This window comes from Gorilla gorilla, chromosome 2, assembly GCF_029281585.2.
Source record: "Gorilla gorilla gorilla isolate KB3781 chromosome 2, NHGRI_mGorGor1-v2.1_pri, whole genome shotgun sequence".
Classification (NCBI taxonomy): domain Eukaryota; kingdom Metazoa; phylum Chordata; class Mammalia; order Primates; family Hominidae; genus Gorilla; species Gorilla gorilla.
This window is the reverse complement of record NC_086017.1, coordinates 108,823,569-108,850,069: the sequence shown is the minus strand read 5'-3', so window position 1 is coordinate 108,850,069 and position 26,501 is coordinate 108,823,569. Positions and strand designations below refer to the sequence as shown.

General features: G+C 37.4%; 1 protein-coding gene across 1 annotated transcript in view; it reads left to right on the top strand.

Annotated features, from left to right (window-relative positions):
- Window positions 1–4,655: 4,655 nt before the first annotated feature.
- The window catches only part of GABRR3 (gamma-aminobutyric acid type A receptor subunit rho3), a 50,379-nt gene continuing 28,533 nt past the window's right edge, over window positions 4,656–26,501 (top strand). Inside the window, exons 1-4 of the mRNA XM_004035950.4 lie at window positions 4,656–4,780; window positions 4,981–5,107; window positions 14,207–14,319; window positions 22,194–22,261. Of these exons, the coding sequence (XP_004035998.1) occupies window positions 4,983–5,107; window positions 14,207–14,319; window positions 22,194–22,261 (306 nt within the window). The 5' untranslated portion in view covers window positions 4,656–4,780; window positions 4,981–4,982. The remainder of the gene's footprint in view (window positions 4,781–4,980; window positions 5,108–14,206; window positions 14,320–22,193; window positions 22,262–26,501) is intronic.

Here is a 26,501-nt window from a genome sequence, read left to right as displayed (position 1 = left end):
ATAACGGGGTGTGTGGGTTTTTTGTCTGAATCATTTGGAATTATATCATTAATCTTTTCAGTTCATTCTGCCAGTATTGGTAAGTGAAAATTATTCACTACAAGTGCTGAATAATTTGCATTTACCAATACTACATAAGAAAGTTTTCCTAAGGAGGCAAATTCGAGACAATAATTTGGATGAGAATGTGTATCCTATCCTTCCATCTAGTGGTGATCTTGCGCTATTACACGATGATGAAGACTGCTTTGCTTTAGTGTCATCCTCTTGCCTGTAAAACAGAGCAAGATTCTTCAGGTGTCCTCACTCGTATCACAGCTGATTCTGTATGCCAGGAAAGATGTGATAAGAGACTGAAACAAGGGTCGTGGGGGGAACGATGGTCTACTGGGTATGAAAAAACGATGATCTACTGGTTATCTGGTAATTCTGGGAACCCGAGAGGAAACAGGATTTCTGAGTGAGAGCAAGGTTTTTTGGAAAGATAGCAAATGCCCCCTACTGGCTGCTCTAGACATGGCCAGTTATATTTCCAATGCATCAAAGCAAAACAGTTATGCGCAATTTGATGATGGGGACGAATTCAGAGAAATGCGTTGTTAGGTGATTTCTTCATTGTGCAAACATTGTAAAGTATACTTACACAAAACTCTATGGTCTAAACTACTGCACACCTATGCTATATGATATTACTCCTAGGCCACAAACCTGTACAGCACGTTATTATACCAAATACTATAGGCAATTGTAACACAATGGTACGAATTTATGTATCTAAACATACATAAACATAGACAAAATAGAAAAGGTTCAGTTAAAATGCAGTATAAAAGATGAATTGTATAGGGCACTTACCATGAATGGAGTTAACAGGACTGAAAGTTGTTCTGGGTGAGTTAGTGAGTTGTTCTGGGTGACTGAGTGTGAAAGCCCAAGACATGACTGTACACTACTGTCAACTGTACACTTAGGCTATACTAAATTTATACAAAATATTTTTCTTTCTTCAATAATAAATTAACCTTAGCTTATTGGAGAACTGCAGTCATATATGTGGTCCATCACTGACCAAAACGTCGTTGTGCAGCACATGACTGTAAATATGAAAACTAAATTAGTTGATCACTTAACCTCTCTAGTCCTAGCTTCCTCAGCATAAAAGAGAGCAGGAGAGACATTAAATGTAGTCTAAATGATTTCCAAAAGTCTTTCCCTATCAAGATTTTATGACTCTACAATTTGCAAATCAAGATATTTTGCCTAGATGACATCCTGCAGACACAGTGGGAAATTTATAGAAGCTTGGAATTTGTTGTTGTTGCTGTTGTCAGATCCAGTCTAAATAAGACCTTAGCTTTTCTTTTGTTTTCTCTTTATAGGCAAAATAATGGCTACATATCCCAAGATTGGCGACACAGCCATCCTTTCCAAATTTTCTCTTTATGTCGCTGCCAAAGAAATAAAAACTGGCTGACTGACATCATCAGAGTGGAAGAAGAGTAAACAGGAGGCAATTTATGCAAGGGAGAGCTTAAACTATTACGAAATTCTCCAGTGACCCTGTGATTCATTTTGTTTCCTGGTAGTTACCACTTTCTAGTTCTGACAGATGTGCTTTTCTGCTTCTTTTTTTTTTTTTTTTTTCTTAAGAAGCTTACTGAGCTTGCAAAGGGAAGCTCTAAAGGAATACGGTTAAGGAGCTAACTCAGCATCAACAGAGACAGATGCCTTCTTGTAATTGAACTAAAACCCTTACACTTTCTGTAAGTCAACTCTCTCTAGTGTAAGCCATTGCCTTATTTTTATTTTTATGCAGACCATTTCCCACTTAAAATTCATCATCAAAAAACAAACTGCTTTTATTTCTTCCTTAATGTTTATAGCAATATAGATAGTCTAGCAAAGATTATTCAGTAAAGAGGTCAGACAGATTCTCATCATGATTCATCCCTGCGATGCAGAAGGAGACACCAGGGCATCCTAACATAATTTAAGTGACAGTGAGGAGGCATATGATCTGACAGATGTTTCTGAAAAATAAGTGCCCCAAATAGCTCCACTGAGTCCTGTAAAGAGGACATCTTCTATTCCAGTGCTTCATTCCTTCAGATCAAAGACCACTTCATGAAGTCTCCTCTTCAATCTTGCTTATTCTTTATCAGCTACCAATATTTCTTTGCGAACGTAAAAGTTTAGCAGTCATCAAAGGTTGTCTCAAGATGATAGGACACAGAATTTTGGTAAGGAGAATGTGCAAAGCACCGATTTGCCTATAAATGAGAATCTCACTGATTTACCTGTGAATGAGAACTGGCTGTCGTGGAGGAGTACTATTTTGGGAGAATGTAAGTATCGTGGTTTGGTTTTGTTTTAAAATGGGATCTGAGATCAAATAAGTTTGAGAGACACAGAATTCAGCAGAACAAAGCAGGCTTTTTTTTTTCAACTGAAGCCTTGAATGTGTTAATATTCATTCATTATTTAAGAAATATTTACTAATACCAACTATACTTCAAAGATAATTATAAGTGTTTGGGATGCCTCAGGGAACAAAACAAAGATCAGTTCCTTGCAGAGCTTACATTCTAGCCGGATAAGACAGATTATGAACAATAAACATAATGTAAATTATATAAGACATGCTAAGCAGGATGAAAGGTAGATTGGTAACACAGGTTGTAGGAGGAAAGAAAGAATACAGTATTTTTAAAAAGAGTGGTCAGGGTATACTTCATTCAATAGATGACATTTTAGCAAACATTTGAATTTGTTAAGGGAGTTAGCCATATAGATATCCAGATGAACAATATGTCAGGCAAGGGTGATAACCAGTGCAAAGGCCCTGGGGTAAGAGTGTGACCCCTAACAGAGTAATAAAATGTATAATGTTTCCCAAACTCATTTAGTACATAACAATTTTTCACAAAATGCCTTCAGTGTAGCCAAGAAATACTTTGGGAAATGTTAGTGTAGATGTTGCTTACTAAGTGAAGAGGGGACAAGGTAATAGATAGTGCTAGGGCCGAGGGGTTGGTGCCCTGGATCTCATAAGAGCACTGATGTGGAATGTACTGAAACAAACTTTGACCACAGTGCGGTCTTCCAACAACCAAAGTGACAGTAGCTTAAGATGGGCAACTTTTCCTACACTTCTTCCATTGGATCTTCAAAGAAGGCTTACTGGCTCAGAAATACCTGAAGAAAATGCTTCAACGTTTCTAAACATTACAGAAATTAAAATTACAATACCGATTGAATTACATAACATTTAAAAGTCTGATAATACCAATGTTAAAAAATATTTTAAGAAATAAGAACTCTCATTCACTGCTAGTGGGGAAGTAAATTGGTACAAGCACTTTGATGAGCAATATGATTGTGCTTAGTAAATTTGAAGGTGTGAAAATTATTTGGCCTAACCATTTTACTTCTAGGTATTTATCCTAAAGAAACACTTACACATGTGTACAAGAAAATATTTATGAAAATTTATTGCAGGATTGTTTATAATAGAAAAATAAGAAACAATGCCCATCAACAAAAATATGAATAAATGCAATGTTATGCATCCATACTGAAGTACCATATAGCAGTTAAAATGAATTAACTAGAGGCACATTTATCAACATAATAAATCCCTAAGCATAACGTTGAAAGAAAAAGTAGCTTTTAGTAGTAAAAGTAGAATATGACACCATTTATATAAAGTTTTAAAACATGCAAAAGTTTGTACATTATTTATAGATACATACATATACAATAATAGTATAACTGCATATGATTATAAACACTAAATTGAGCCTAAGAAGAGAAGCAAGGATTTATTACATCATTCTGTATATTTGTAATATTTTATATTAAAATATATTTTAAAGAGAAAAGACATGCTTAAGAAACATAGGAGAAGGTTTTAATGCATGGGCTAAACGAAGCCATAACCCAAACCAAAAGAAATAAGTATGATTAAGCAATTACACAAAATAGAAGGTGTCAAGGACACAAATCAATCTGAGGAAATTTAAGAATTTCTCTCACAACACTATATTTCTGGGAAGAAAATGGCTTTCTTCCTAAGTCCTAGTAAAAAGGTCAACTGTTGCTGTGTTGCTCACCTTGTGCTATTCCAGTTGAAGAAGATTAATTTCAATGACATGACCATTTATTGGTGCTTTGCATATGTGAAGCAGAAATATTTTCTTAAATATTTTCTCTAAGTATGCAAAGCACCTTTAGGAGAGTGTGTGGCTATAATTTAACAGTGACAGTGTGTGCTTTGCACACTGACCAGGATTAAGTTCATTTTTATTAACTGGGTTGCTTGCTATTAAATAAACCTTAAATTAAACCACTTTTGTTATCAATGAAATAAACCATCATCTTAAAATATGATTATTTACCTTAAAAAATATAATTTTATTTTGTGTTCATGCTAAGGCAGTCTGTATGCATTTGGGGAGGAAAAGATTCTTTCTGGATTAAAAGGAACCGTAAGATAATGGAAAAGGTCTTCAAACGTGTAATTAAGATTAAATTAATCATCTTTTTTTCTCAATAAGCATATTATTTTGCTGAGTCACTAAGTATATTTAAATGATATTGCATTGGATTAAGAGGATTAATGCTTAACCTCACTTCTTTGTTTGCCTAGGACTGCAGCTGAGGGTTTATTGAGTATGGATTGAGCATCACACTAAAAACCTTCCCCGGAAAAAGGGACCAAAGGATGTAAACTGAAAATTTTAAAATCTGCTTTGTTTTCCTCAAATTGCTGAAGATCCAGGTAGATATTTGCCTGTAAGTGCTGTGAGTCAATTTAATCTGCTAAAACAAAGTGCAGCATTGAAGACAATGTCCTTCTTTTTCCCCTAATGCGTTTCCCCTGGCATGCTGTTTGTTTTTTAAAAGACACATGAAGAAGAAACTGTGATCACAGTACTGGTTGCCTCCACCTGCATCCTTTCTGTTTTTTTGTTTTGGAAGAGATGGTCCTGGCTTTCCAGTTAGTCTCCTTCACCTACATCTGGATCATATTGACACCAAATGTTTGTGCTGCTTCTAACATCAAGATGACACACCAGCGGTGCTCCTCTTCAATGAAACAAACCTGGTAAGATGCTCATAGTGCAGTCCATGGAATTACTGCCCAGTTTCTCTCAACAGTTGCCTCAGACCTACAGGAAACCCGGAAATGTATCTTTAATGGTAGCACATCTTTGTAACCATGTCTGTCTCTAGAGATAGCATTCATGCATCATCATAAATCACCTCTGTTTGACATCCGAAAGAGCAACATCTTGGAATTTGCTGACATTTGTAAATTTATTTATGCTTATTTTGGAGAAAACAGTTAAAGGGTTCATGTAAGGATCCTCTTTCAGAGAATGTATTTCTTCAATTAGTAATACATTTATTACTAATACATTAAATACTTGTTTAATGTTTCTTCAAATTTATTTTGAGTAGAAATTAGTCTAAGCACCAACTTCATTTAATGTCAAGTATTTCTAGGGTATATAGTTTCATGGATTGATGAAATAGTATCAAAAGGCATTAAAGCCATTTGTCTTTCAAGAATACTTTTCATACGTTTGACAAATCATGAATATCAACACATCAATATTATTATCTTCCCATCAATAATCAGGAGCATGTTTGGACGTGCTAGTAAGGGAGATAGCTATCTGTGAGAGTGACCTGTTTATACACCAATTTGCCTAGAGCTTTATAGGTTTTAGTACTAAAAATGCCAGGAATCCCTTCAGCCCCAGGCATACTGGAATGATTTGTCACCCTACTACCCATATACCTTTAATAATCAAATAATGTCTTTGAGAAAGAGTTCTCTTTTCACCAAGCACCATATTTCCAAAAAGACCCAAAAGGAGAAATTGAGGAATGAAGAGTATCATCTGGTCAACGCTGGCAGCCAATGGGGTGACAGATGTTTCAGCTAGATTGCTCTCACATCCTGAATATGTGTTATGCATTCGCTGTAAGATCAGGAAAGAGAACATAAAATTTTGATAAATATCTTTTGAAGTCTCTGGTTTAATGACCAAAACCAAAAGAGGTGTGTTACTAGATTACTGATTCCTGCACTGCGATTAAAAATCAGGGACTACCTCTCACACTTTCCTTCCGTGCTTCTTCTCCCAGACCCAGACCTGAGATGATATGAAGTCTTGTTCCATTTAACCACTTTCCCAGTCTTCGTCATAGCAATTAGCTAAGGAAATATTTGGGAAATGTAAGAGTGTACCACCAGACTCTATTTTTTTTCATATAGCTTATTACGTTTTATAGTATGTTTTATCTAATTTTAAAAATCAATGGACACTGCTTAAAATATTATCTGTCATCCATAGAGTAGACTTGTACAGTCTGGTGGATGTTTAGATGAGGAGAAGAGAGATGATTATAGTAGCTAATTCATCACACCAACCCACTATCAGTGGCAGAGTTGCTACAGAAAAAATCTACCATGTATATTTTTTAGGTGACATTTAAAGAAAAAGAAAAGAACATTGGTTCTTTGTGGTGAGGTAGAAATTTTTTCTGATGTTAAATGCCTCATTTTTAGATCCTATGTAAAGGAAAAGAAGAATTTTAGAGCCTACGCAAAAGCAGACTTCCCCCATAGGAAACGCCAGGATTTCGGCCATGTGGGGCCAATCATATTTGTTGTCATTTCTATATTCCTAAATGAAGTGCTCCTTTGAGTCACAAGCCAGAATGGGATTCATTAAAATTTATATCTGCTTCTTTTGTTCTTCAAAGAAACACCCTCCAGGGCACTGGAGATTGCATAAACCATCACACTGGTCCAGAAGTAGCCACTTAGAATGAAACCCAGGTATTTTCCCTGAGTGAACAGAGTAATACAGCCAGCCAATTTCTGAGCTGTCACTCAAGCACTCTGTCATGCAGATTTTAGGGCATTTGACCAAAATACAGTAATTACTGTATAGAGTCATTTTTAGAGTAAGAGGCCCAGGAGTCTTCCTACCTTAGTATGTGAATAGATACTGTGAGGTTCTTTGCCCAGCACCCAACCTGATTATCAGCCAATAATTAAGTAATGAATGAATTAATTAATAATCCACTCTTCTATAATGCAAAAGAACTAATAGAGTGAACATGAAAGGAAGACATGATCTTTGAAAATTATAAGGGGGATTTATATATGCATTGTTTGGGGCCCATTTTTATACAATAAGGCTCTTAAATGTTTTGCTTTTAGGTGTTTTCATTCAGAATATAACCTCACTTTTTAATCCAGAGATTCCCTTCTTTCAAAACCTAAAGACTTTTAAAAAATATGTATTCAAACATATCTTTTGTTTCCTAAAAACAAAGTAGGGAGAGGTGTGAATAAAGTAAGTTATGGCAGGTGGAAAATGTTCCCCTTTTACCTAGAGAAGAAATTTTGCTCCTGGATGATGCAAAGAGGATTAAGCAAATAGACTCACTGAATATTTATTCATTCTTTCAACAATTACATTGAGTGATATTTACATGCAAGTGCTGAGTTGGGGCTAAAAATGCTGTAAGAGCAACGTATTGACTCTGGCCTTGAAAATAATCAGTCTGCTCAGTCTGGCTTGCAACAGCCAATCATTTTCAGGAAATTTAACAGCTGGCTGTTAAAAGCACACATTATTAAAAATTAAATTATATAAGCCTGCAATTAAATTAAATACTTTCTAAAATAAAGGTAGCAAATACTTAAAACTCATCACTTCCCAATGATTTCTCCACATTTTATCATCTGTTGCTCTTGAGGTTATTTAGGTCTATTGTAACTGTATGGTAGAAATACTACAATATACTATACTTTACTATACTATACTATACTATGTGCTAGACACATCTCTGCCATGCATGTTGTTGGTAGCCTGAAATCAGCCATGGTGGAAGTATTTACACCATGGAAATAAAACACTACTATAAACTGGGGCTTTTTTTCCTAAAGAGTCACTTGTTGAACATTACCCTGAACCTAATGTAAAAGCCAGTAGGTTCTCAGGCATGGCAAATCCAATGCTACTGCAAGCAAGACAGAAGAGAGTGGCAGAGACTATAACTACAAGGTATATGCTCCTCTGAGGGAAACTGGCTGGTCAGGTTCAGCCTTCTCTTGTTTTTGTTTATTTTTAATTTTAACTTTTTTTTTCTGAAACAAGGTCTTGTTCTGTTGCCCAGGCTGGAGTGCGGTGGTCCAATCATAGTTCACTATAACCTCAAACATCTGTGCTCAAGTGGTCCTCCCACCTCAACCTCCCAAGTAGCTGGGACAACAGGCGTGTGCCACTACACCTGGCTTTTATATTTTTTTGGTAGAGATTGGGTCTCTCTATGTTGCCCAGGCTGGACTCAAACTCCTGGCCTCAAATGATCCTCCAGCCTTGGCCTCCCAAAATGCTGGGATTATAGGCATGAGCCACCGTGCCCACAGCCTTCTCTTGTTATAAGAGAACTTGAGCCTCGTATGGCCAGATTTTCTGATTTTTTTCAAAAGAAGCAAGAAATCCAAGCTTTTCTCTGAATTTTTCCAAGTTAGTGTACCATGTGAACTATTTTTTAAAAATGTCTGCAGACTAGCTGCTAATCTGGTCTAATTTCCTCATTTCACAGATGAGGAAACTGAGGCCTCCTCACTGAGCTTGTGATCTGACAGAGACCCAAGTGAGATGTGGGAACTGTCGTGTTTCAAGTGAAGCATTCTCTCTTGCTGGCTTTTCCACAGAAATGTTCATCTGCCTAGATTTTTTCCTTTACAAGAGACAGGCTATTGAAAAAGTCAGGTATGTATTTCCAGAGTTCAGAAGTTAGGAGTTCAATCAGAGCCATAAGATTCACTACATCTAAGACTCTTCAAAGACATCCAGAGCCTGGAAATAAAGATTGGATCAAGAATTATGAAGGTTTTCTGCGTGATGAAAAATTGGACCAATTGATTTTCCCACTACTTTACCTTATTCCTTGGATTTGCATCCATGTATATAGCCTAATAGAACACTTTTGCTTCATTTTGTATTTTTCTAAAGAAAAATAATAAGCCTACAAAAAGTTTTTAAAATTTGGCTACATTATTTGGAACAGTTAGCTGAGTTTCAGTGTGCACTGGTTCACAGTAAAGCTTGACTGAGAAAAATGTCCATGTTATCAAGAGGCCATGCTTCTAGAATGACAAGGAGAATGGAGTGATAAGGTGGAGAGTTTTGACCAGATTCTTATTTGGAAAGGACTCTAAATGGCACGTTCAATTTTTTCTAGATAATTTATGATACAAATAACAATAGCAATAATGGATTTTTATGTGGAAAAAGATACCTAGAATCCAGTTATGCTTTTGTTTTTCCAAGCTCACGTCTAATCCTGATTCATGAAACTACATGATTTTTCCATATTTAAAATCATAGCGTAGAAACCATTTTGTATTTTCTTCACTTAAGCATTTCTCACATTGCTTCATAGACACCATAATGGTATTTTTAATCACTCCATATTATTAATTTGAATTAAAGGACAAGAATTATCTCCTTTGTTTCTGAACATTTATTTTCAAGTTTGCACAATTATAAGTAACAGCAATAAATGTTTTCACACATTTCATTTTTTTCTTTACCAAGAAAATTATGATTTTTCTGGAATTGAATAATTGAGTAAAGCACATGAAATATTTTTATAGTTCTTGAGATGAATTTCTAGGGGAGTTTACCAATATTTATACTCCCACCTGCAAAATGAAAAAGGATTTAATCATATCCCTTTTTTTTTTTTCCAAGACAGAGTCTCACTCTGTCACCCAGGCTGGAGTGCAGTGGCATGATCTCGGCTCACTGCCACCTCTGCCTCCTAGGTTCAAGTGATTCTCCTTCCTCGGCCTCCTGAGTAGATGAAATTACAGGCTCCCACCACCACACCTGGCTAATTTTTGTATTTTTAGTAGAGATAGGGTTTACCATGTTGGCCAGTCTGGTCTCGAACTCCTGACCTCAAGTGATCCGCCCGCCTTCGCCTCCCAAAGTGCTGGGATTACAGGTGTGAGCCATCGCACCTGGCCTCATCATATCCTTCACAGCATGGGGCACTAACATTATTTTTTGTCTTTTGCTAATTTAATAGATATAAAATGACAGTTATGGCTTCAATTGGTATCACACTCTTGACCACCTCAATTAAATACTTTTAGATTTGCTTATTAATTATGTCCTCCCTTGGGTAAATAGTCTCTTCGTGTCAGACCTAGTTCTTTTCAAATTCTGATTCTAGTTAACTCATCAAATATGTAGGCCTCCAGGCTCCAGGGAAAGCAGTTTTATAAGGCAGCCAACCGAGTGTGTGTGACTCAAGTCAGATGATTTTTTATCATTCCACTTATAAAACTCCAATGCCGCAGAATGAGTTAGGTGCATTTCCTTTTCCTCAATCAGTTCTAGTTTTTAATCCTTTGACTACTATGTCCTCCTCAAAGACCCTCTTAGTCCCCTGAGACCACTCAGAATCAAGCCTTTCCCTCCTCCCACACCTCTACTTTCTTTGTCACACAATTACAGTAGAGTTTCTGACACTGAGAAGAGGGAGCATAGAAATGTTTTCTTTGTGTGACCCAGGAAGGAAGAGGCCCTAATTCAGAGAAAAACCACACCTATTACCAAGACTCACACCTACTGTTTCTCAATCTTCATAATACTTTGTGGGAAAGGACAAAGATTAGGAATGCCAGTGAGAGGCTCTCCCACAAATTGAGATTTCTTTGCCTGATCCCATCAGGACTCAGACTCCTAGAAGATCCTCTCCTCAGACAGAAGAAATCCAAAAGCTTCTTCTCAGTAGCTGCTAAACTGAAATCATATTTTTTTCTAGAATGGGGGAAAGGGGAGAAGACACAAATGGATTTAAAGTGATATGTGTATAGAATAAGACTAGAACACTCTGAGATAAATCTGATGCTCCGTGATATAGTGATCCTTTATTAAGCAAATTTCCTTCTGTCTCCTTGGTTTTATTTCATCCTTCATTTTATTTACCTTCCTATGTATGCATCAGAGGCCTTCAAACCAGGGTGCCTATCCTCCTGGGGTACAATGTATTATACCTCTAAGGGTAGATGCAAGGTATCTGAGGGGCATGTAGACATGAGTAGTTTTAAAACAGTTTTTGGATCTTTAACTTCCCTCTGACCTCTTTCTTAAAACTGATCTACTCACCACCTGCAGTGTCCTTTATTACCTCCTTTTAATGATTGCTCTGTCCCACCTGGCATTATACAGCCATCCCTCTCCCTCTTCCCGAATCCTACGAGTATTGCCCCAGTGTGTAAAAAGTTCCTGGGTACAAAGAGATCATTACAAATATTGTTGTTGAGATAGTGGATGACGCTGTACTTTTCTTAATGGCAATTCTCTATTTTTTGCTTTTAACAAAATTGAAGGAAGAACCTAATTAATTTGTCAGGTTATAAATAATTAAACTAATTGTTGAAGATAAATTCTACAGTGTGAGTTTTGAAAAGTAAGTAAGGAGTTTAAGTAATTAAGTTGCTTTGTTAAAAGAATACTGAAACAAAATTTCTTCAAATTCCATGTACTTCCACATATATGAACAAACTTTCTCAATATTTCCATCTATAAAGATTAAAAAATAAGAACAGAATTAATGCAAAAACCGAGTTTTATTCCATCAATGAGTAATACCCATTTGCTGATACATAGAATAATTGGAGAAAGTGAATCATCAGTTCATTAATACACTTTTAATAAAATTTTATTCTTAATTTTAATAAGTATCAATATTTATACAAATTATGTTTTATTTCATTCATAATTATTATAGAAAATAAAAAAGTTAATTTCTATGTTTACACATTTTTCTTACAAAGATACATGATGGAGTGACAAAATTATATGAAGTAAATAAAATGGAGATAGTTTTTTTTTTAAAAAGAATGATATAAAATTTCTGATTTTTAAAAAGCTTGTTCAGGTATATTTAAATGCATAATGTGTATATTTAGATTCACTGGATACACTTAAAGGAACAATATGTTTTATCTGAAATCATCAATATTTGAGTAATTTCAAAATTTATGATGAAGAAATGTAAACGTCTATTTAAATATATGTGAGGGGAATATATAGATTTTCAAAATTCTTTAAAAGCGTATTTAAGCAACAGATCCTTTTTGGGAAATAGAAGGTATAAAAAATGCAAAAAAAGGCAAAAGTAGATAAATATGGAACATCTCATTGTGCACCTGAAGAGCCCTCAAGTTAGAACAGGTGCATGTGCTTTCGCACGCTGCCAAGAGAGCATTTCACAGTGGGCTCTGTCTTTAGCATTCTTGGGATTCTTAATTAAGATTTATCCTTTTCAATCTCATGGAGAGATATGCTTCTGAGCACACACATTAGTGACATGCCATTTAGCTGTATTAAACGATTATTACCAAAGAGGTTTACAAATTTTCATGAGTTTTAGCTCATAGTTACACTTTCCATTTTTCTTAAAATAGTAACAAGTAGTTAGATTTATTAAATGTCTACCATTTTCTAGGCCAGTGGATCTCTTGAGAAATTGTTATACATGCAAATTGTCATACCCCAAACCTATTGAAACAGAAGCTCTAGGCATAGGGCCCAAACAGAGCATAATTTGGATGTATGCCAATGAAGATAATGTTTACTTTGGCTTCGTGACTTGAACATAGTAGACATTTAATAAAAGCTAGCTGCTATTTTTTTTAATAAATAGTTCATTCTAGCTCCTTGAAAAAACTTTTCTAGTTAATTCTAGCTCCTTGGAAAAACTAGTTGTATGTGTTCAATTATTCATAGGATATAATGGCTTAACATGTTTAAAATAAAACTCATTGCCTTCTACCAAAAACAGATTTCTTTTCCCAACTTCTGCATTTCTATCAATGATAAACTACACATCTGTAAACCTCTGATGGTTTCAGCCAGAAACTTCCCTATTGAAAGACCACACTGGGTGATCTCAGGTGCCCATAAGATGTATTCCTTTTAGCAGCTGCTCCAGATTCTGAAATTCTCCCCATCAAAGTCACTTTATTGTGTAAGAAAGTTCACCTACGTGTCTTATATTAAAATTCACATTGGTTTCCAATGTGAATTAATATTTTGTATTAATACAAAAGCATAGTAGCTATTCAGAATGACTAGGATCCACTTAGTAGAGCCCTCAGGGTCTTGCGTTATTGCTCCTGCTGCCACGATGATGATGATGATGATGATGCTAATGATGATGATGATGACAGCCACCTTTTTCTGGAAGGAGGTGCTGAGCGAGGTCTCCGGCTGAAGGCTGCTGCAAGTTGCTCACAAAGGAGCTATGCTACAACAGACATTTCCCCATCCACACCCACCGTATCGCTGAGAAGAAGTAGGTGTCACAGGGCAGAAAACAAATCAGGGAGGTCCAGCAACCTGCTCAAGCTCACCGACACAGGGAGAGACAGGGCCTTATTCCCAATCAGGACACCTAGGGCCAAGAGGCCACTGCCTGCTTTCCTTTGTCCTAGAGAACTGTAGGTAAAAACAGACATCACCTACTTCACAATTTGACCTGGCTTCAGGCATAAATATTGCCATCCCTCAGGCTCTAGAACCCCCGACGGGAATTCTGCCCGGTGCGCTCTCAGCCTGCACCCTGTATTTTCTGCTTATTTTGTCTTTGTAAAACGCTGCCTTCATCTGGTTACAATCTTGCGGTCCTTTTATTTTCTCACTGTCTTCGTGCAGAGATTGTTCAGCCTCAGTGACCCCAAGGATCACCTAGGTAGCTTGTTCAGGTGCAGATTACTAGGCCCTGCTTCCTAGGGGACTGATTTAGTTGATCTGGGACAGGAGTCCATGAATCTGAGTTTTGATCACCTCCACTCAGGTAATTGGGATTTTCCAGGTCTAAAAACCATATTCTGAGAAACAATATGAGTTTGTGCATTAAATCCAACTGAGTTTGTCACTTAAGGTGCTCCAAAATTTGGTTTACCTTATTTGCTCCACACTTATATAATAAAGAACAAATGTTGACAGCTCTTTGGCTTAATATGAACTGAGAAAATGAGCTTTTATGTATGTATTTCAGAACATGCTATGTTGAGCACAGATGGCTAACCTAAATCAAAATATCCAGAAGCATATGTATCTCAGAAGTTTTTTTTTTCCCTTTGGGGGAACAGCAAACAAGAAACTAGAATGAAGAAAGATGACAGTACCAAAGTGCAGCCTCAGAAATATGAGCAACTTCTCCATATAGAGGACAACGATTTCACAATGAGACCTGGATTTGGAGGTGAGTATTATCCTCTCAAAATTCATTTCAAAACCCATTGCACTGTCAAAATGGAGGTGAAAATTTAAAACAAGACCAAAATGCAAGTAAAGTCCATCAGTTTAAAACAAAAAAAGAAGGCTTTTACAATCACCTTCTCTTTAATGAGAACAATTGATGAGTTATCCATTTTAAATTGACCAAAAAAACTCATTTTCCTACTATGCACACTGTAGTAAATAGTATGTGTTCCATAAATAGAGAATGGATATATGTTGCCTATACACCAACTTATTTTCTAACTAAAATCCTTAAATTGGATACATGTTATTTATAAAATCTTATTGAATATTCTTATGATCTGGAATGCCATGCTTTGGGGGAAGAACTAGTATGGCAAATGCCATGGCTTCCTCTGAACGTACTCTGCTGAATTGTCTTTTAAAAACGGTTTATCACTTCTAGCAATTAAGATTGATCAAGTGTTAGAATACCCCTTAATGTACTATCTTATTCCATCCTCACAGTGATCCTATGAAATAGGCACTGTCATGATACTTAATATTGCAATGTGAAAACTGGGTCTTAAGAGAGGTTAAGAGATTTGCCCAAGGCCATGAAAACAGAAAGTGGTAGAGCTGAGCTGCGATGGCAGGTAAAGAAGATGAAAATTCATATTACAGGTACATAATTGGAACAAAGACTTTCTTCTCCTTAGACTACTTAATGTACACACAGTTGCATCACTGAGGGTACCAAGTTTTCCAACAATACACAGGGTATGGTGAAATCATCAGGTTAAACTCTCTGGCTTACAGCTAAATCCATCCTGATTCTTCTTTCATTGACGGAGCCTTCCACTTCCACAATTCCTGAACTGACAACTTTTGAGAATCCTAGAGATGTGGAGATGAGGGAAGTATGGATGAGGGTGAGAAGAAAGATCCTCTGGCAGTATAACAGATACAGCCTTCTGATGAATAACGAATACCACAAGTGTTCAGGGCGGGGGATACTCTTCTCATGATGTGGTTATGACCAAGGGAAGCACAATAGGCATGTAGGTACTGCAGAGAACTAATTTGTTAACAGGCAAAACAAAAACGTATGTTAAATAGTCTCACGTTGAGGATTGGGTTTTTTTAGGGGGTGGTTGTTTGTTTTTTCAATTTCCTGAAATCCATTTGGTTCCAGTTCTTCTTTTTTTTTTTTTTTTTGAGACGGAGTCTCACTCTGTCACCCAGGCTGGAGTGCTGGCGTGCAGTGGCGCGATCTCGGCTCACTGCATCCTCCACTTCCCAGATTCAAGTGATTCTCCAGCCTCAGCCTCACAAGTAGCTGGGATTACAGGCACGTGCAACCAGGCCAAGCTAATTTTTGCATGTTTTAGTAGAGAGAGGGTTTCACCCTGTTGGTCAGGTTGTTCTCAAACTCCTGACTTCAGGTGATCCACCCACCTCGGCCTCCCAGAGTGCTGGGATTACAGGTGTAAGCCACCACACCCCGCCAATTCTAAGGGTCTAACCTTGATTTCATGACATTTGTGACTCAGACTTTAGTGAGCATCAGGATCACCTGGGGGTTCTGAAGGCACAACTTACTGGGTTCCACCCCCAGAGTCTCTGACCCACTAGATCTGGGTGGGACCAACCATTTGCGTTTCTAACAAATTCCTAGGTGATGCTGCTGGTCTGAGAATCACAATTTGAAAGCTCCTCGGGAGGCTGAGGCCAGAGAATTGCTGTATTATTGCTGTATTAGGTGATCACTGTATTAGGTGATCAGCATCAGATGAAATCATGGTGAGTTTAATTTTTTGTTTTGCAGAGCATTTTTCACACTTATTGAATCATAATTTAAGATTTCAGAAGCCTTGAGATGAAGCAGGTTTAGAAATATGTCTCTTTTTTTTCTTCTGAGACTAATTCTTTATCTTTTTTTACTTTTCTTCACTACTTCTCTTATGTACCTTCCTTACGACCGTTCTCAACTGACTGTGTTTCCCCAACCAAATTTTCCCAAAGTTTATATAATAGGTTCTACAACTACTACGCAGATATTTTGTACCTTGGTCCCTGTGATTCTATAAAAGCTCTTTAAAATATTTCCCCTACCACCATATAACAAGCAGGAATCTTCAGTCGATAAATTTGCCTGGCCCTGGGTTTTCGGCCACCAGGGGGCGCCAGTCACACAGGAATGGCTTGAAACTGGCCACTCCGGAGCCACAGTTGGAAGCTCTTTTCAACACGAATTCAAAAACCTGCCCTAATTCATGTCAGGTTAGATTTCTCCGTTAAACTCGCTCCTATCCTAGAGGAAAGGGTTTTTATGGAGATTATTTGAGGCCATGTAAAGGAAGAAAGATTGAGAGAAAAATGACTATCCTTGAATGTAGACGTTGAACCAAGTGCGGTCTAGAGAGGCTTTCACACTCAAAGTGGTCCATGGACCAGCCGCAGAATCACCTGGGAGTTGGAAATGCAGATGCACGGGCCCCAACTCAGGATTCTAAATAAAACTCTGCAGTGATTCCCCTAAACCTTACAGTCTGAGAAGCACTCCTGTAGATGACGGAGAGCCAACTCTCCTCTCTTATCTTAAAACATGTATGCCTTCATTCTCCATCTCTACCTCGTCCTCCCCCCGTCCAGAAAAACATGAAATTGACCTGAAATTTCCACTCTGCTTGATCTGTTAGAGATACATTCTAAGATTTTTTTTTTAATGAAAATGCATTTTTTTAAAAACACTTTATTTCCCGAGGCGACTTTGTAGGGTTGTTAAAAATGCAATTGAAATGTGCTACTTAGTGGCAGGCGGCAAATCATCCCATGATTAAGAAATTTTTCTGACAATCATAGACTGGGGTGAAATGGTGTCCAAATGGCTTGTGTGATTAGTCAGTTTGAGCCGAAAAATCCATAAATTCAGTCAGAAGTGTCAGTCTGGTAGCTCTGTGAAATACACCCCTTAACCTTCTCTTGCCTGTCTTGGTCAGAACAGCTTCTTATACCAGTGACCCATTTCTCTGTTCTCATGGCTGCCTTCCTTGGGGAAATCAGACTGCAGAATATAAAAGACAAGCTTTAATTTATCTTCTTTCTTTATGCTTGTCCGCAACACAAACACACGCACACGCACATACTTTTTCCCTCTTGAGCTAAATGTAACTTCAGCACTTCTCTTGCCTTAATGTGTTTTCCTAATTAGCTTTAACATTAAAACCAGCTGCTACTGCAGTGTTTTTTACTTTTATAAAGCATTAGAAGATTAATTGACTCATTATGTGGAAACAGGAGGATATAAATTTAGGGGAGCTTTTTGTTTAACTTGGGTTATAAATTGCAGCTCATTTTCTTTATTTATGTTTTCCCCACCTTTTACATCTCCCATAACTAAGGGCTTTTTTGTTTTAGTTTTATAGATGATAATTTCTTTGTTTCTTCAAAGCGAAATCATTTCAGTATGCAGATACTGGCTACAGAGTCAAGACAAAAGCTAAAGTTATAAAAGCTGCTTGCACAGTCTTTGCTTGTCAAAGGAGAGGACTATACTGTGAGTCAGAAGGATCTGGCTACTTTCCTATCATTAACTAACTTTGGGTTTCAGGCACGTGTTGTAACCTCTCTGAGTATGCACTCCCTCGTGTCAAGAGGAGCTAAAATCAGCTCTCTCTAGCTAACAAAGCAGCTATAATTAAAAGATTAGATGATATATTATATAATGAACTTTAAATGCATTATACAAATCAGATGTATAACTTTTATTTAGCCCTCATTATTCCAGCCTGCATAAAAACCAAATAGATGCTATATCTTTCCATATACAAAAAGGATTATAAATGTGTGTGCTACTACCTAGTTAGTGATCCTGAGAAATCAACACCATCATCATAATGGTTAATATTTATTTAATTTTCACTATATTTTTAATGCTTTAGGTACTGAATTAATAAAATTATCTAAAAATTATTATTTACACTGTTACATTTATTACTGATCCAATAGATAGATAACACGTAAGTTGGTTTTAATACATCTGAATGGGGTTAGGCTAAGGACTTGACAAGCTTCCTTTCACATAATCACAGCAACCCTATAAAGTAGGTACCGTATATTTAGTTCTGTTTTACAGATTACATGAGGAGTTGAGGTATTTACAGAAGTTTGGCACTAACTCGGGTTTATATGGCTACAAATTCCATGGATTTTAATCCATACGCTTTACTGCCACCTTCTATCTGTGACTCAGCTCCTCCTTTGTAAAAAGAACGATCTTTGGAGCTTTTATCCGGCTCCCAAACTCTGATTCTGCGTCTTGGCTTTACATGCTGCTCACTCTCTACTCTATCCTCAAGAATGCTAGAGCGTAATACAGTTCCTCAAACCCATGAATAAGGTGCAGTGGGACATGGAGCTCAAACCAGGCAGGAATGACGGCCTGGTGCAGTGGCTCACACCTGTAATCCCAGCACTTTGGGTGGCCGAAGCAGGCAGATCATTTGAGGTCAGGAGTTCGAGACCAGCCTGACCAAAATGATGAAACCCCGTCTCTACTAAAAATACAAAAAAAATTAGCCAGGGGTGGTAGTGCATGCCTGTAATCCCAGCTCCTCAGGAGGCTGAGGCCAGAGAATCACTTGAACCCAGGAGGTGGAGGTTGCCGTGAGCCGAGATTACACCACTGCACTCCAGCCTGCGTGAGACTCCATCTCAAAAAAAAAAAAAAAAAAAAAAAAGAAAAGAAAAAGAAATGAGGCTAGATGGCACCCGAGGGCATACATTTTCCTTGTAAATGGAAGAGCTTATCCCCACCAGAACCAGTATAAATCCGGAGGACGAAAGGAAGAAATCGAAGGTATTTCCAGAAACCCATTCCTAATAGACAAGCTATGTTTTAACCCCGATCTCAGATCAGCCTTCAAACAACCTTTAGGCTCCAGTGGTTGGGCAGCAGTGGCATGAATAGTTCCTTGGAGGGTAGTTTTACAAGACTGTCCCCAGGCTTGTAGAGACAGTTGTCAGCAACTAGGATCTATTTATAAATCATGAGGTACTAGCTGCAAGTTGCTCTCTGATTTAAAAAAATAAAATAAATAAGTGATGAGAAGCACTGTATCTTTTTCTTTTCTTTTTTTTTTTTTTTTTTTTTTTTGAAGATTGGACTCATTATCTAAATGTGCGTAGGATTGGGAGTAGTGGCTTACATTCCTAAGGGGCAGGTTTATATTTTTGCTTAATTGCAGTAGTGATAACATTTATTATATGCCATTTATTGACTACAAATTAAGTTCAGTAACTGTACTATGTCTAGTCCTCCAGTGAGTCTCCAAGGTGAGTATTACTAGTCAAATTTTATAAATCAGGTAAACTGAGCTTAGAGACATTACTTACTCTCATTCACATAACAATTGTGGAGCTGGTTTCAAACTCTAGCCTAAGTGACTTTCATGCTAGAACTTCGTTTGGGACATTCTGCCGCTCCTCCAAGACCTTTTCAAATTTTTTCTTCCCTTGGAGTTTTGGAATTATTGGGAAGATTTACTCAATCTAAAATACCAGGTAGAGCCATGGCGAAGATATTTTCATGAATTGTTATTTTGATTATTCTACTAATTCCAAGAAAAAAGGCACACACACGTAAAAAAGCACCAGAGCCAAACCCTATGAAGGAATAATAGTGAGATGTTCCCAAGTTAATGCTTAATCAAAATCACCACTAAACACTATTTAAAAATTGTCATAATTTGGCCAGGTGCAGTGATTCATGCCTGTAATCCCAGCACTTTAGGAGGCCTAGGCGGGCAGATCATCTGAGGTCAGGAGTTTGAGACCAGCCTAGCCAGCATGGTGAACAAAATTAGCTGGGCATGGTGTCACATGCCTCTAATCCCAGCTACTCAGGAGGTTGAGGCATGAGAATCACTTGAACCCAGGAGACAGAGGTTGCAGTGAGCCAAGATCGTGCCACTGCCCTCCAGCCTGGGCGACGGAGTGAAACTCTGTCTCAAAAAAAAAAAGTCATAATTAGTGTTATAGGGTATACAGTAATTGATCCAATATGTCAGGAAGAAGATGGTAGTTAAGATGTAACTGAGGTATTCCAGAAGCCTGAAGCAGGAATATATTTGCATGCCATCCCTGTGCCTGGCCACCTGAAACCCTTGAAAGTAAAAAAATGATACCGATGGCATGGATTTGAGGATCCAAAAAAGGGAATTTGTTAATAAAGTGAAGGTGACATCAGTTAATTCCTGGGGCAGTCCCAGAAAAGATACAGGACTGGCAAGACATACCTTGGGTTTCTATAGTATTATGCATTTAAAGGGCTGTCGAATTATAGGCACGCCTGTCCCATGTAGCACATCCAGGCATTACGTAGCCTCAGCCTCATTAAGGAAGCTTTTCAGACTTGACTCCTCTAAATCTTTCTTTGTTTCTTTTATCTTCTTTTCTTTTGTTTTTGTTTCTTTTCTTTTTTCTTTTTCTTTTTTCTTTTTTTTTTTTTTTTTTTTTGAGAGAGAGTCTAGCTCTGTCACCCAGACTGGAGTGCAGTGGCGCCATCTCAGCTCACTGCAGCCCCTGCCTCCTGCGTTCAAGCAATTCTCATGCCTCAGTCTTCCGAGTAGCTGGAATTACAGGCACACACCATCACGCCTGGCTAATTTTTGTATTTTTAGTAGAGACGGGGTTTCACCATGTTGGTGAAGCTGGTCTCAAACTCCTGTCCTCAAGTGATCCGTCCACCTCAGCCTGCCATAGTGCTGGGATAACAGGCGAGAGCCACCACGCCCGGCCTAAATCTTTGAATCTTGATTAAAACAACCAGCTTGGATCCATTTAGGCAGGATTTATATTTTCTCAACCATAATTGAAAACATTTTTTAAAACTTAGGACTATAGAGACAATAAGGTTTAATTGAGAATGGCTTATATGGAAAGAGAACATATGAAAGACTACATATATAAATATATAATTATTTTAACACATATGTACATAAAATTTCCATCGCAAAACTAAATGTTGATGTTAGTAACATCAATTTCGACTCACACTGGAAGTGGTGAAATCATTTGTTAGGTGTAACTAGGAAATGTCAGTCTAGTCTGGATTCTCTTGTTTGTCATTCAGGTTTTCTGGGCCCATGAACCTGATTCTGGGCGACTCAACTGTACAAGTGTCAGCAGTGCTCTGTCTGAAATTGCTCCAGTTCTACTGTCAGTATTTTCTCATTAAATGGATTTCTAAGGATATTTGCTTCTTCACAGATGCAGCCTGTGGTTGCTGCTGATCTGCAAAGGGACACTTCTGAATCTGATCTGTGTTGTCCCTGTGTGGCACTGTACTTTTAATCTCAATAAAATTTCTCTGTGTTCCTCTACTCCACCAACCACAGCACAAATGGAAAAGGCTGATATTTTTGACAGCAGAGAAAAGGTCCCAACGTTGCCCACGTCAAGGATTCTATAACACTCCCTGACTATGAGATATGACCATTACCATATTTGTACTTAAGAGTACATAATTCTACATACTCTTAAGACATGTTTTCAAAACAGTTTTCCTTTTTAAATCACTAGTAGGTAAAAAGAATAAAAAACTAAAAAAAAAAAAACTGGAGACACCACTTTTATACTAGAGGAGGAAATTATTGACATGATCCCAAGCAAATGAGTAATGATTATTAGAATACCATTTATTTACACATGTGCCTTTATTATAATAATTGAGTATATAATAAATGATTCAATAAATAATGGAGAAATTTGTTGTTTAAAAAAACTTTAACAGTAATTCAGTTGCTGTCCAAGAGAATTAATCTCTCTGTTTTGAATGGTTTTAAAATGATTATAATGCATTCCTCAGCATATTAACCATTCTTCTTTCTGAAGGGTCCCCAGTGCCAGTAGGTATAGATGTCCATGTTGAAAGCATTGACAGCATTTCAGAGACTAACATGGTAAGTTTCTTCATGGGATATTGCTCTTTTTCTGAAAAGACAGAAACTCAGCAGTGTCAAAATCACTAGTGTTTTAATAAATCATTTTAATTATGTATGTTATTTATGTCTCCTACTTTGATTAATCATAGGGTCATGATTGCTGTGCTCTCTTCCATCCTCTTCATTCTAACCTTGATTAGAATTCTCATTCCTTTTCTACTCTTCTATTTTCCTTCTAATGGATTTCTAGTGGTGGAACACTGTAGAATATCACGATATATTTACCTATGTAGCAAGAACTGGGAACAATTGTATAAACAGAAGGATGACCGTACTATATGTGCAATATGAAATCCGAATCATGAGTCCTTGCCCGTAAAATAATAAACAGTTGAACCAGCATTGATGGACTGCTTTCAAATATATCAAATGATATTAATTTTGCTTATCTGTAGACAACCAGTAGCAGAGGACAAAGAATTTTTTTAAGTTCATGGGACTAAAAATTTAATTAAAAATTTGTCTACTCCCTTATATTTTTCTAGAAATCTAAAAAAGACTGCCATTATTTAATTTTGCAATGAAACATCTGTATTTTCCTAGAGTATTATTCACTCTATGAAATATCCATAAAACTTGAAACTGATCCCTTATCTTCAAGCTTCCTGTTAGCCTTTTTCTGTCTTTTATGACATTTTGCATGCCTTGCTTTTCTGTTTCTTCTTCCCATCCCTTAACCACTTAGGCTATTTTTATGTTTTAATATTATCAACAGTAATTTTCCATTTTATTTTCTCTATTCCCAATTTAGGACCACCTTCCTTTTTTACATAATTACCAGAGACATTTTTCATTTAAGTGATTTTAGGTTTTTCAAGTTTTTTTGCTCTAAGAAAGAATAGTTAATGACATTGCTAGCTTATACATACAAGCACCTACATATTTGTTTTCAGATATATTTCCTTTTTACTCACTCTTGATCTATTAATTTGTTAATGTAGTTTCAGAGTTTGGTTGAGCCCCCTTCAGTTTGTTTTTCTATCCCAAATAAAGAGTGCCTTTACAGCTTCAAATTTTCAGCACCTGTTTCCTTGTTGTCTTAGTCTGTTTGTGTTACAGTAAAGGAATACCTGAGGCTGGGCAGTTTATAAAGAAAAGAGGTTTGCTTGGCTCATGGTTCTGCAGGCCATACAAGAAGCATGACACCACCATCTGCTCCTGGTGAGGGCCTCAGGAAGCTTCTACTCATGATGGAAGGTGAACGGGAGCAGGCATCACATGGCAAGAGAAGGAGGAACGGGGCGTGGGGGAGGTACTAGGTTCTTTCAACAACCAGCTCCAGGTGGCAGGGGTGAGGAAGGGAGAAGACTGTCATGGGAAATAATTGAGAACTCATTCATTACTAAGAAGATGGCTCCAAGCTATTCCTGAAGGATCTGCCATCAAGACCTAAATACCTCCTGATATGGTTTGGCTCTGTGTTCCCCACCCAAATCTCATCTTGACATGTTGAGGGAGGGACCTTGTGGGAGGTGATTTGATCATGGGGGCGGTTTCCCCCATGCTATTCTTGTGATAGTGAGAGAGTTCTCATGAGACCTGATTATTTGAAAGTGGCAGTTTCCCCTGCACATGCTGTCTCCCCTGCTGCCTTGTGAAGAAGGTGCTTTCTTCCCCTTTGCCTTCTGCCATGGTTGTAAGTTTCATGAGGCCTCCCCAGCCATGCAGAACTGTGAGTCAATTAAACTCTTTTCTTTATAAATTACCCAGTCTCAGGTAGTTCTCTATAGCAGTGTGAAAATGGACTAATACACCTCCCTTCAAGCCCCAACTCCAACACCGGTTATCAAATTTCAACACAACATTTGGAGGGAACAAACATCCAAACTCTATCACGTGTTCTTACCCAATGGCTATGTGTCTTTATATTTAAATTGCTTTTTCCATCTCATTTCTTTCTCCTCAATTGCTATCTTTTCCGTCATCCTCTTTAGATGGATCTCTTTCATTTTCTTTCAATACTACACCACTTTCAGGTGTTAATGATAAAGGCCCTAACTGGTACCTACTAGTAAGATGCAGCTTATGAATATGTTTTGGTTTGGTTTCAATTTTGTATTTGGTTTGAATTTTAGTTTTTTATCTCCATTCTACCCAAAGTACTAAACAATTTAATGTTTGGGCCAAGAGCAGTGGCTCATGCCTATAATCCCAGCACTTTGGGAGGCCAAGGTGGCCAGATCATTTGAGGTCAGGAGTTCGAGACCAGCCTGGCCAACATGAGGAAACCCTGTTTCTACTGAAAATACAAAAAAAAATTAGCTGGGTGTGGTGGCACATCCCTGTAGTCCCAGCTACTCAGTAGGTTGAGGCAGGAAAATAACTTGAACCTGGGAAGTGGAGGTTGTACTGAACCAAGATCACACCACTGCAATTAATCCTGGGTGGCAGAGTGAGACTCTGTCTTAAAAAAAAAAAAGTTTGAATGCCTTCAGATGGGGCCTGTGCCCTCCAGTTTGTCCTAGAACCTGTGCCTTGCTTTTCTCTAGATTCAGCCTACTTCTTTCATTAAAGTTGCCCACCTGGTCCTTGGAGTCATTTGAGATGACAGCTCTTATCCAGATGCTTATTGTCCTTTATTTTCTACTTTAAACATGTCAGTCTGGTTTTCTGTTTGTTTTTTAATAAAATCAAGGAGTAGCTCTTCCATGAATTGGGAAAAGTTAAGTTATTTTCTTTTCAAACTCCATTTTCCATCTGAAAAGATTTAGTTTGTTGTTTATCCAATCTACTCATTTGATGGTCATTTTTATGTACATGAATCCTTGAATTACATTCCATTTTCTGGAATATTTTACATGTGTGTTCTTATAAAACTTTCAAAAGTTGTTTTTATATATGCTTTAGAATAAGTATTGTTGATACATAAACTGTAGCTTATATAGTGATTTTCAGAGTGTTAAAATTTAAAATTTAGATTCTGTGTATTATTTTTGTAATAATGCAAATACTGCAATTAAAGATAAAAAGAGAGAGACAAAGTGAACAAACAGGAATCTGTTGAGGGAGGGACCTAGAAAATATCAATCACTAAAATCAAATAATCTTTTCATCTATATCCTTAATTCATATTTTTATTTATAGTGATTCCTCCAAATCACTAAAAGTTCAGAACACATAAAAATTCTAGAAAGTTCTAAACAAAATCTTCTATGACCCATTACACCTTGTTTCAGTCTGTAAACTCTTCAGCTAATGGTCTGCCTCATCCTTATCATTATCTAATTCAATATTTATTTCAGCTCAATGTAAGTCTTAAAGATTCATTTGCCATTCTCCTGCAAAAGGGAATAGCACTAATAGGACTCGCTACTCAAAAAAGATTGGTTTAGAAGATTTTGCCCCTTTCTTACCCAAAGGCAGCTCTTTTACTGATACTTCCCCAAGCCTGTTGTGCTCTGAGAACAAGCTTTTATTCCCCCTTTCCTGGCATATTATCCAAGTCATTTCTGAATGATGTATTATCCAAGTCATTTCTGAATGATACTTCCCCAAGCCTGTTGTGCTCTGAGAACAAGCTTTTATTTCCCCTCTCCTGGCGTATTATCCAAGTCATTTCTGAATGACCCAGTTTGCATCTAAAGTCCTTATTGTTTCTAACCAGCAGCACCCAGAACTGGACATCATCTTTACCTCCTGAATAAGGTTAGCTGTGCTAGTCCGTATCAGATAAAACTGGACTGGGTTCACATGCCCAGTTTGAAAATGCTTTCTGATTGTCAGTGATTCACCCTTCCCCCAGTGTTGGTTTTTTTGTTGGTTTGTTTATTTGTTTTTGCTTCTCATTTATCATCTTTCTACTCTCTCATCCGCCCTAACTTCACTTTTGATCCACTTAAGTTTTGTCTCACCCTCCTCCCAGAATGCTGTTTGGCCTGCTCCTGATAGTGCCAGCGTGTGGTGACTTGCTATATCACAGACATGCACCAACGTCTGCTATTTGACTGCATAAACTCAGTGTTTGCCTAGTGAACTTCAGATCAGACTGAGCATCTAATTCTAAATATATGCTTATTAAGGCTCTCTGTGCAGTAACCCACACAATTCCTTGTATTATGTTAATGAAGGAACCATTCTGTTTATTTGCCCTCACCCTAATTCAAAATTACACATGGCTAATGTTCCTAGATTAATCCAGAGCCATAAATCAGTATAACTCTATTCTGAACCTAGGACAAACTAGCTCATAATTAATTGG